The sequence below is a fragment of the Eutrigla gurnardus genome (assembly GCF_963514095.1).
Source record: "Eutrigla gurnardus genome assembly, chromosome: 9".
Taxonomy (NCBI): Eukaryota; Metazoa; Chordata; class Actinopteri; order Perciformes; family Triglidae; genus Eutrigla; species Eutrigla gurnardus.
The window spans coordinates 27,738,386-27,750,546 of NC_139923.1; the positions used below are offsets into that span (position 1 = coordinate 27,738,386).

Genomic DNA, 12,161 nt, shown 5'->3' on the forward strand with positions numbered 1-12,161 from the left:
TTCGTAGAGCTGCGTGGCACACTTGTCCTCGTCGAACATGGCGAAGCGAAGCTTCTGGATCTCCTCAAAGTGGTAGTCCACCTGGAACTTCACTCCAAACACTGGGTTCAAGTTGTTCACGGCTGTCTCGGTGCGGCCGAGCTAAACCGTAAGAAAGGAAGGAGAAACGAGGAGGAAGTAAGTAATCCTCCACAGGTGGATCCAGCTTTGAGGTCATTAACAGTGATGCATTTCCAATGGCCCCAGAACAAGAGTCCAGACAGCACAGAGACAGATCCCAGTGTGTGGGCGTCTGTAAGAGCCCTGTTGTAGGGCTCTGGTCCTCTAAACCAGGTAGTCTGACTCACACTCACCGGCCCAGCTACTCTCCAGTCTGACCTGAACACGCTGCGTTTATCCACCATCAGGCGAGGTCAATATGTCACCACTTCAAAAAGCATTGCTGAAGGGGCATTTGACCCATAAACCAGACATGGTGGCCATGAAGTGTCAACACCAAATAGTGTCTTTCCTGCTGATTAACAAGCATGTAAAAAAGCTCTTTATACTTCTCACTTGATGTATTACCTTAGTAAACAGGGTTAGGGTTCATGTAAACATGTAAACATGAGTTTATGGTCTCAATCTCTAGTTTCAAGTCTTCTTCAATCCAGCATGATGTTCATTTAGTACATTATGGTCCATTTAGAGTCAAATAGAAATAAAATAAAATAAAGAAGCGTAGTCCACAAACCAATGTGTGACTCCCAGAGCTCTCTATAAAAAAAATGGAATGGAATGCATTATGTTAGATCTAATTATCAAATATTACAATTGAAACACACAGAACTAAGATGGTGGAAATGCTAAACATTATAACTGCTAAACATCAGTATTTTAGTATTTCAGTGCCTGAGTACAGCCTCACAGAGCCCAGCATGGATATTCTGAGCTCTGAGGCTTTTATCCATTCTAGCTTTAATTGAAGCAACTTGGGGATTGTAGGATTTTTTTCATTCTTTTATTTGCCAACTTCCAGTTCACGACCCACTTAGTGGACACTCGTTATCTCACACACAGTGCACCATAGCAGCCCCCCCTTCATCTTCCTTTTAAAACGCATTATTTTCCTCCATTATGCAGTTTTACCATTTTCGCTGGCAGAGAGTGGAAAGTATGTTTGACTTTGTCCTGATGAACTGTCCCCAGGCGGCTGAAAATCCCTGTTTTCACTACGTGGTAGAACCAAATAACTGTCTACCTCTATAAACCTTTTACGTGTCATTACACATACTTTGATCCAAAATAGATTTGATTTCTCTGACTAGAAATATTACTGAAGAACTGAGAAGAGACGGGACCTACTTCAGTTTTAAATGCAGCCTGCTGGCGGTGCTTACACCACTTATCCATCTGGGTGACGCATGGCTGGAGAGCAGAGGAGCTCGGCTGCACTTTCTGGCTTAAAAACTAATATTGGTGGGTCATCATGGCAGGCTGAAGGCTCAAGTGCATGTCTCATAGTTGTGCCAGTGTGGATATAATCCTGGCTCATCGGAATGAATTAAGGCCATTGTGGCACCTCCATTTTTGTTCATTATGTGCCCCTTAGAGACAGGCTGAAACAGGCCTTTTCCTCTGAGATATAAATGGACTAATATTAATATATACAGCTGGCTCACTAAGTAGGTGGTAAGTAACAAGGTTATGACGACAAGAACGTCTTAAGACTGCAGTCAAAGCTTCAACAACATCCCGACTGTACGTGGGAAAACGTCACACTGAATGTGCTGCAGGCGATTAGTATGAAGATTTACAGTTCAGAGAGAAAAAAACACACAAGGAATGTAGAAAATAGCCAGATGGGTCTGCAAACGGGGTCCTTCTCAGAGCTGAGATCCATATTTCTGTCGGCCGATCGTGTTCTTTAAAGTCTCTCTGACACCAGATGTAGCTGCTATCATCATTTCCCATCATTCTCCTCTTGTTTCTGTCCCTCATCCACGTTCTCATCTCGGTCTTCTCCTGCTCCATCCTCCCGTTCTCTCGCTAATCTTCCCTTCACCCTTTTTCACACCTCCTCGCTCTAACACTCTTACCCCCTCTTACTCCCTTCCTCCCCCCGACGGACCCAGCTGCCTCTCACACCTCGATCTCACAGGACGGACGAAGATGGACAGAAAGTCAGACGGAGAGAGACAAGCGAGGGGAAGACGGGTGACAGAAAGACAATCGGGAGAAAGGAGGGGGGGGGGGGGAGGTCAAAGCTAACGGGGGGGTCAGAGAAAGTGAGAAAACCGGGGTGCAACAGAAAGAGTGAGCTGTGGATAATATCCGAGAAAAAAACGGTTCGCCTCCTCCGTCGTTCACTCACTCCTGGAGCACTAAGCTTTTGTTTCCTATCCCGTTGCCATAGTAACCATTGGCAATTTCACATCAGAGCCACATGCCCTGCTGACCGACAGCTAGCTACAACCCGAGGCACACGCCTACACACACACACACACACACACACACACACACACACACACACACACACACACACACACACACACACATACACACACACACACACAAACAAAAAAGGCAGTTGGCCCTGTTGACCAGCTGTTGGATAAAGCAAAGCCTCGAGGCAGCAGCCCACACACACCGAAACTTCATCACCATATTCCTCTGCAGCAGCTTCAACTTACAGCTTGTGTTTTTATTTATCAACGCCCTGTAAACACTGTCAGCCATACATTCACATGGCAGAACACATAAGAAACAAGTAGTTAGTACTGGACTCAACTTAACTGACTGTGTAGATTAAATGTGTTTTTTTTATTCCATTTATTTTGATTCTTAACTGGAGCCTGTCACAGCACATGGGGGCAAAATGTGGGTTACACACTTGAAAAAAATGACCGTATGAGTTTATGATGCAATGAGCAGGTCTATGGTCATGTCTGTTGTTGGTGTTATAGTTTTAATCTGCTGTCAGACAGGTGATGCACTTCCATAGAGACGGATGAATCCATCCATCCATCCAGGAGAGTCAGGGACATGCCAGTCAGGCAGAAACGGTATCATACAGTCTAAAGAGGTCTAATCAGCCACTAATAATCATCATCACATGGGGATTCACCACGGGGCTTTAGGTGCACTTTTGATTGCCATTTCTGGTCCACCATGTTACTGTAAGTGCCAGTTTCCCTTCATGTCATCATCCCAGCCATAATAACGGGAGGAAAACTCTCTGACCGTAAAGCCTAATAAGTACCTCAAGGGTCATAAACACAAATTTAATAGACAGAGCTGTAACTTCAGAACTTTTAACTCTCACATGACCAACTCTGTGATCACACCGTCGTAAACAGACGTACTCTAAACGTACGATACTAACACAGATCTGCAGCCAGCTAATATCATGGAATCTGATATCATTAACTTGGCAGCCCTCAGAGCGCCTGCACGGTGCCAGGGCCAATGTTGGAAGAACATTCACGAATGTTTCATCATCCTACTGGGCTAAACACACTGGGGCTCCATGCCAGATGGTCAAGACGTCATGAGCTTGGTCTCACAACACACACCGTCTACAAAGCCATCCTCTGCTCTTTCTTTGCTCAAAGATGTGCCGTCGTGTTGGATGTGACCTTGAAAGCACTTCTAACACTTGAAATGTTCCAGCCTCCCTTCGGTCTTCTTTTCATCCCCACCTCCCTGGACTTGAAATAAACAGCACGGAGAAGCAGAAACAGGTTTGACTCCGTATGATCCGAAAAACACCGAAATATCATCTCTCTCCAGCCTTTTCTCCTCAATCGTTCATCCCCTGTTGATTTCTCTCGGTTTTTCTTTTTAAGAAGACAAACCATGCCGCTTCTCTAGCACATCTCCTCCTCCACTTCTCCATCTGTCAGTTCTTCCCTCCGTACTCACCTCCACCCAGTTTCCATCCACCTCATGAAAGAGAACACAGAACGGGTCTGACTTGGAGGCCACGTCTCGGTCCAGCAGGCTGGTCGCGGTGACGGACAGCTCCACCCGGGTGACGCAGTGCTGTGGTCCGACACTGCGGGTCTGGCCCTCGGTGGACGAGCTGAGAGTGTAGGCCATGTCTGGGGTCACAGTTACTAACCCTGCATACAAAAACACAAATAACACACACCGTCATCAGCTGGATCACACACAAGAACAGGACTTCACATCAAGAGGAAATCAACAACCTACTGTTCAACATAGAACCAGGGAGCTGATTGTTGATTTTTAGAAAAGGGAGGTGATGAGTGATGACACACACACACACACACACACACACACACACACACACACACACACCTCCTTCTTCATCAATGGAGCTGAACAGTTTTTCGTTCTTGGCAACTTTTACAGAGGAGCGATAGAAAGCCTCCTTACTGGCTCTCCAGCAGGTGATAAAACCCGCCAGAACATCGTTGCTACTCATCTACGGAGCATCACTGATGGGGAGACAAGAGGTGCCCGCAAAGGAGAAATACAAAAGCCACCCGAGTCACAGCTCGTTCTCCCTGCTGCCTTCTGGCACGCGATACAGAAGCATCAGCTGCCGTACCAGCAGACATCAGAGCAGTGAGACTCCTAAATTTAACCTCCACCCGGCACCATAACATAGTCTTTTTGTGCACATCTTCTGAAGCAACTACAAACTGCACGTTGCTGCACAAACCTGTTGTACAATGACAACAAATGGACCTTGGAACCTTGAACAGATTTAGGTTTGAGTATGTGGCTGTAAGTCAGAACTTTAAACTGCTGGACATACAGGATCTGTTTACCAATGATTACCTAAATGAGGCTTTTAAAAGGCTGGTGCACCCATGTTGCTTAGCAGGTATAATGTCCTGCAACTTCCCTGTTCCTCATTTCCTGTTGCACTGTCTATAATTAGGGCTTTTAATTCTCACAAAAACACCAATGTGTTTGTATACATACAATCTCTGTTTATGTTCAAATATTATTCACATGAAAAAAAAACAACTTGGCATAATAAACTGTACAAGCATATAACCGCATTTAGAGATTAAAGGTTCAACACGATCTCTGCCAAACCAACTTTACTGCAGGTTGTTTACATCCACAGCGATGGCCGGCGTCCAACATATCATGCAGTTACTGTTGGGGGTCTTACGTAACACTCAACAGCAAAAGTGTGTGTTTTACACTGACAGCCGACAAAACACCTTCTGGAAACATCCACGGCAGAAAAAATAAGACGCTGGCGACCCGTCGAAGGCAGAGAATGTTTTACAGGTGGTTTGCAGAGGGAGATTATTGCAAAAATAATGCTGCAAAATAATTTAAAATGTATTCTGTACCTAAAAAGAAGGTGGAAAAGAGTATTACTGTTTGGCTACAAATACCCACTGAGGAAGATTTAAACGATTTAAAGCCTCAACCTCCTGTGGAAAACCACAACCAACATTAAACATTATAAAGACACACACACACACACACACACACACACACAATCACAGAACCTCCAAAACCGAGAAAGGCTGAGACGTGGTGAAGAGGAAACACTTCCCGAGTGTGTCTGACCATGAACGTTCTCAGCAATAACTTGTGTCATGTTATTCCTGGAGGTGTTCAGCACGGCACCTCGTGTCCACAAAGGTGTTTTTTTTCCTCAGAGCGGCGAAGCTAAATAGGATGCCGTCTGTTGCTAAGATACTAATGTGTCATAACCAGCATGCTGCTCCCGGTCTGCTCCTGTGATGTCACAGCGGTGGTGGTGGGGATGGACTGGAAACTATATTCTCATTCATTCAGTCATTCACAGGGGGATGAAATGCTTCCTCTGACTGGCTGAAATACTTTCACCCCTCCTTATTCCTTCAATGAATGAAAAAAAAAAAGGATAGATGAAAATGTTTAAGGATCACACTGCATTTCCTCCAAGATGAGCTCATAAAAATGAAAGACAAATGCTGTTAACAGACACTGCGTACACAAATCATACATGTGTGAAGGCAGGATCTCCTATTATTGTCAACAATGACTATTGGAGCTGTTATGAGGAGAGGGAGAAAAACAAACGTCTTCTGCTCAAGTGGTCTGTGAATATTTCATTCAACAGGCTGTGGTCTCTGCTTGGAAATATTTACTGTGGCTGCAAACAACCTGGACCCATTATTAAGATCACATCACGCCCTGTCAGAGGGTCACCATGCAAAGACGTCATGCATCACAGGGAAGCATGGACTATACAGCAGGATGGCACAGAAACCAGCCCTGGTCAGGTCTCTCTGGTTGAACTGACCCCTCTAGTAGACGTTCACACCTGAATCACCTCTCTGCAGGAGGAGATAGAGAGAGAGAGAGAGAGAGAGAGAGAGAGAGAGAGAGAGAGAGAGAGAGAGAGAGCATGCTGATAGACCAAAAACAGCACGGAAGCCGTTTGAATACTTGTGAATCGCAGAGTGAGCTCAGCATGGTCATTAAGTCCCACGAGCCATATTCCTGACAGACTGGCCAATAGAAATCCAGTAATCATTCAGAGATTTGTCAATTCAAATTCAACATGAAATCAATGAAAACAGTGAAGCAGAAGCCCCTCTCTCCTCCAGACACAAACACACAGCATGCAAGGTGTTCAGCAACCATGTCACACCTTTCTACCGCACTTAACCTAAACAATGAGCAGGAGGAATGCACATTTTTCACAACACGCAGCAGCAAATTGCCAAATATCTACAAATGAAGCAGAACATTAGAAGAAAATATGAAAAGAAAAAATATTTTTAAAAAACCGTCGCGCTCACCTAAGCAAATGACGTGCAACTTCTTTGTCGCTCTTCAGTTGAGTTTATTTTAATTAAGTGAGACTAAATAGAAAAATCCCACCAAAAAGAGCGTTTCGTTCTACCAGAGAGTGAACCCCGAAGTTGCTGTTGCCATGTTTCCTGTTTTATCCCGAGTATCCTGAAAGGAGCAACAGTGTGTAAACCATCCTCTTGGTCACCTGGATCCTGCTCTCTGCGCCGCGCGCCACTGACGGACCGAGCGACATCAAGCTAGCGGGCACGAGCTCACGACCGGAAGTGCTGCGAGGTATCCTTACACAATAAAATCGCTTCCGTTTTAAATAGGGGTTTTTAAAGTTTTTTTTTTTTTTTTGTATCGTCGGTATGTGACACTCATACACGCTTGCTTTGTGTGACTGTCTTACCATATGCCGCGAATTAATGACCATCTCATTCTAAATTGCCGTAGCCTGTCGGTTCCGTTATATTAACATAGTATTGTAAAATCCATCCATCCATCCATCCATTTTCTACCGCTTATCCTGTATTCAGGGTCACGGGGGGGCTGGAGCCGATCCCAGCTGTCGTATTGTAAAATCCAACAAGATAATCTATTGGTCCCCTGGTGCCCTCTTTTGGTTAATGCAGGTATTACAACCCAAGTAGTAGTAATATCGAAATGTACACAAACAAATACATATACTCAGAATTAACAACAAACACAGATCATTCATAACAAGCGTATATACTGTTAATGAACCGTTGTCTTCAGACAATGATGGGGACAATATTATTCATATAGTTATGATGAAACATCAGGATTACTGTGTGTGGTATGTCTTGTGTGTGTCCTGTGAATCCTGAACACAGGAGTAGAGCAGAAACTGCACCTTGCACCACCTCTCTTAACCACAAGAGGGCTCCAGACCGACATAAACCAACGGGGGTCCTGTGACTGTGTCTTGCCAACATTTGTCACTAAGGGTACAGTTTCATTTCAGCTGCTCTTGTTGGCATGAGTCTGAATTAAATTAAGTGGGTTAAAATCATAGGGGGAGTACTTGTGTACTACATAAACTAGTTTATTTTGACATGTCATCATAAAACAAAGCAAAACAAAACAAAAACAGCAAAAATGGTAATGTTATGAAAAGTTATGAAAACATTCTGATTTGTTTAATGTATGTTGGAGTTGTCCGTTAATGTATTGTCCTTGAGATATCAGAAACAAATGAATTAAAACAAACATTTGGTAGATATGACATTTAAACAAAGGCCAACACTCAATGCAGTGCTTTTTGTCGTTTTTGTTTTTTATCTCGATAGCAATCGCAGTGCAAGTCAGAATGAATTCATGTCAAGGAGAAGACAAATCTGACAAAAACCACTTTCAACAGATGAGCTACCAGTAGTCCATCTCAGTCTGTGCTAATTAAAGTCCAGTGTCCTTGCACAGATCATAACTAAATTCTGTTCCGGTAACATCCGGTTAAATAACGTTCCATGATAAGAGCTGAAATAAATACGTAGATTAGCTGGACCACAACCTGAAATGACCATGAGAGTAGATACCAGAGAGGAGGTTCCTCCCTGCCACCTCCTCCATTTACTGCAAGTGTATGAGTTATTGTGTTTTCACTCATGTGGCCTCTTGTTATTGTCACCAGTGAGTGACTCAGTGCATTACAGTCTGCCAACTTGTTTCCTCACATTAAAGTTAGTGCAAACCAGGTATTCCTTTGCACCACGGCCTCTAGCTTCATGGTGGTGAGGGACGGCACAAAGAGCAGCGGCTGTGCAGCAGTGACGGGATTGAAAAGGTGCAGCTGATCAAAATAATGTGCTTGTTGTTGTCTCTCAGCCAGCTCTCTTAGATAGGGATGTCGTGAACCTCATTGCAGTTTTACAGAACTTTCACATCCATCCGTCTCCAGACAGAAAAATCATAGTTACTAACAGCTAGAAAAACATAGTCCATCATCTTAAAAAGAAAGAAATGTGTCTCATACAACATCACATGACTATTTTGTCTCTTAAGTGGCTTATTTAACAAAATGTGTTGTGTGTTGGGTTAGGAGCAATCAGTGTGCTGCTGGGAAACACTGTTAACAATATCAATTAAAGGAACACAAAGTGAATTTCCATTGCACTTGTTCATCTAAATCATGTATAATATTACTAAAATATCTCTATTGGGAGTTTTATGTTTATTGACTCTATTTTATTTGAGTGATGCTACAATTAATAATCATGTAGCAACACACTGTTAGTGAGGATTATGTTATATTAGAGTATGTCATAAGCACAGCTGTCTGTGTCTGTTCAGAGGCTCCACAGAGAACAGACTTGATATATTCATACAAACCCACACATGGATCACTAGGATCACCACACAGCGAGTGGACCATTAACAAAAGGGACGTTGTGTCACCGCCACACTGTCAGCTGATTACACCAGTTTTCCACTGTGAAACTAGAGGCCAATGAGTGCATAGTCATACATTTAAATAGTCTCAAATAGATCGCTTGTCTCAAAAATAACACAATTCAACAGTGAAACTGTGATTAATCTCATTGTTCCCTCCCAATATCATAGACATTAAAGGGAAATACCAAAAGGGATGCAGGTTGCCTCCCATTGTAGACCACATAGTGGCCCTCCAACCGCTCACAGTATTAGAGACACCAGCCACTGCTGCTTCACATCTGATGGAGGGTTTTTAAACCTGAAATGTTCCATGCCGATCTGAAGCATTTGCTGTAAGATCATTCCTTGTGCTTTTGTGATGGTCACACTGCATGGAAAGACATTTGAACTCCATTTGTGGCTGGAGCTGTTGCAGTGATTCACCTCTGCAGAGTCTGATGAGCTGGAATGTTATTTCTCCCCATCATCGGCCAACTATACGGCTCACATTAGGTGGATGAGAAATTCAGCCTCCCGTCCCTCAGACCGAGTCTCTGGGCCTCAGTGGTGGAGACGCTGTTTCTCCACAGCCTGAAAGGCACAGCGGTTTAAAAACAAAACAAATGTAGCTGATGTGAAACAACAGGATATTATAAATGATAGTGGAAAAAAGAGAGACACCGTGACAGCAGGTTTACCTGATGAGCTGCAGAGCAGGACACGACTCTAAGGCTCTAAGTAGAGCCTCCGCTCCAGAGACAGTCACCGTGTTCGACTCCAGACTAGGAGAGTTAAAATAAAATACTACAGATACAGTTTTATACCCTCCAAGTGTGTAAATCTGAATCTACAAGAATACATCTTACTGGTTGCAATAAAGGCAAAAGAAATGTACTTTGATACCCAAACTAAACAAAACAAACAGATATTAGTCTAACTGTGTGTGTGTGTGTGTGTGTGTGTGTGTGTGTGTGTGTGTGTGTGTGTGTGTGTGTGTGTGTGTGTGTGTGTTCACAAACTCACTCTATTCTGCTGAGTTTCTGACAGAGAGGCATGACTCTGGCCAGCTCCACAGCCACTTTATCACCACAGTTATTCCATCCCAGACTAGCAGCAGAGAAACACCGTGGTAGAATTTATCAAAACAGTCAACATCATCAATCCCTCTTAACAGTTAGATCTTCTGGGCTGACAAACCTCACATCGTTTATGCGCAATTCATCCACAAAACATGGTCTGATCTTCATCATCGTCACTATAATCGATGTAAACTAATATGAATTTGCATATTTATTTAACAGTCTTGATAACGGTGCTCATGGAGGAAAGCATGGTTTCCCCTCTAAACAACGATGACAACATCTCACATTGGCAACCTGAATGCTCTATAATGTTACTGGGACAATGCTAAAAAATCAGCCTATAACAGCATCCTTAAAGTGAAGCATGGAGTACGTCATCACTATGGTTACTCAGTGAGAAAACACCACGAACATATCCTTTGTGTTGTTGTTGGCAACACCCTGCTCGTCTCTGCCAGGCTATATACGCCCGGGTGTGAACAGCCATTGTGCCTATTTACACCCGGTGTATTTAGCATTGTTGGCTTCTGACACCCGGGTGCTAAAAGCATCGGCCTAATGTTTTACACGTTTAGGGTTCATCTGTACATGAAAACAATAGGTCTTAGACATGATTTGCCCAAATCACTTTCTTTTTCCAACCTGACTTTGAACATTCAAGCAACCAATTCAACTATATATAATAATGATATACTGACAGTGTTTATGTGATGATTGTTAATCTTACCCCACATCCTGAATGAGGGGACAGTGAGCCAGACTGGCAGCTACAGCACTCAGCTCTGAGGTCCCAACAGAGGTCAGGCTGCCAGACGTACAAGAAAAAGAAACATATAGTCACGAATGTGAAGCTAATAATCACTTATCCTCGTTAGTGATGTATAAAACAGCAGGAGAAGCTGAAGAGTCTTACTGAATCTTGGTGAGCTTCTGCATGTTCATAATTGCCTTGGAAAGGCTCACTGAGCCTTCACATCCAATCCTGTTATCTGAAAGACTAGAAGAGACACGCATGTGCATGAAGAGCAGACACTCCTGACAAATGCAATGAACTTCCAATACTAATGTGAATGTGTAAGTGACTTACTCCAGCACAGTGATGCATGTCAGCGATGGCAGAACGAGGGCCATCCTGGCAGCAGTGACATCACCGAGACTATTGCTAGACAGACTGGAAGAAGGCACAAACGTTTTCATTCTGCACTGATATAAATATGCAAAAGAAGACATGTCATTTATACTCTTCTGTTTAACCAAACTACTAACAAGGGAAGTTAAGTCACGCACGTGAACAGCTTGTATGGAAAAGTGTTTATTGGATCAGAATGTTACATAGCTTAAAACTCAGCTGAATCAAGTGCTTCTTATTTAAGTGAATAAAAGGAGACTGGGTCACATTGAATGCATGACAGAATTCTCACCTTCACTTCAAGTGATTCTTTGAGTATTAACATGAATCAGCAACACATGATGAAATGTCCTTACTTGAGCTCTTCCAGGTGACCACAGCTGTTCAAGGCCTCCAGCAGCACGTCTCCTGATTGATCGCTGATGAGGTTCTTCGATAGACTGGAAGATGTACAATTGTAAAATTAGTAGTGTTTCAATTAATAGGTAGGAGGCAGAACGCATAACCATCTGCCACAGTGTCTTCTTTGATATTACCACTGGGGGGCGTTACAGTCCGAAAAGTTTATCCGGAGCCATGGAGCCGTTTGCAGCCATGACACACTATAAAGGCGAGCCAAGTTTATTAATGAAGCACAACTCGTACACAGAGGCAGCTCAGGGTGCTTCACATAATTCAGTTTAAAAGGTACGACATATACAAATATAATTATTTTATAATAATGTCAATTTTATAATAAAATGTGTAAGAGGTGCAGGACAAAAGATAAGATACAACAGTAATACCACATGCCATGG

At 43.3% G+C, this 12,161-nt stretch overlaps 1 protein-coding gene across 4 annotated transcripts in view; it reads right to left on the reverse strand.

The window, feature by feature from the left end:
- cpne2 (copine II) overlaps nucleotides 1-12,161 on the reverse strand; it is a 55,355-nt gene that overhangs the window by 20,494 nt on the left and 22,700 nt on the right. The window contains exons 48-54 of one of the 4 annotated variants that reach the window (XM_084018434.1): nucleotides 11,721-11,804; nucleotides 11,323-11,406; nucleotides 11,149-11,232; nucleotides 10,963-11,040; nucleotides 10,177-10,260; nucleotides 9,852-9,935; nucleotides 7,808-9,744 (exon numbers count right to left, since the gene is read on the reverse strand). In XM_084018434.1, the coding sequence (XP_083874560.1) occupies nucleotides 9,663-9,744; nucleotides 9,852-9,935; nucleotides 10,177-10,260; nucleotides 10,963-11,040; nucleotides 11,149-11,232; nucleotides 11,323-11,406; nucleotides 11,721-11,804 (580 nt within the window). In that variant the 3' untranslated portion in view covers nucleotides 7,808-9,662. Of the gene's footprint in view, nucleotides 142-3,903; nucleotides 4,104-6,764; nucleotides 6,968-7,807; nucleotides 9,745-9,851; nucleotides 9,936-10,176; nucleotides 10,261-10,962; nucleotides 11,041-11,148; nucleotides 11,233-11,322; nucleotides 11,407-11,720; nucleotides 11,805-12,161 lie in introns of those variants that run through there. The other 3 variants (XM_084018436.1, XM_084018435.1, XM_084018437.1) reach the window with 3 other exon arrangements.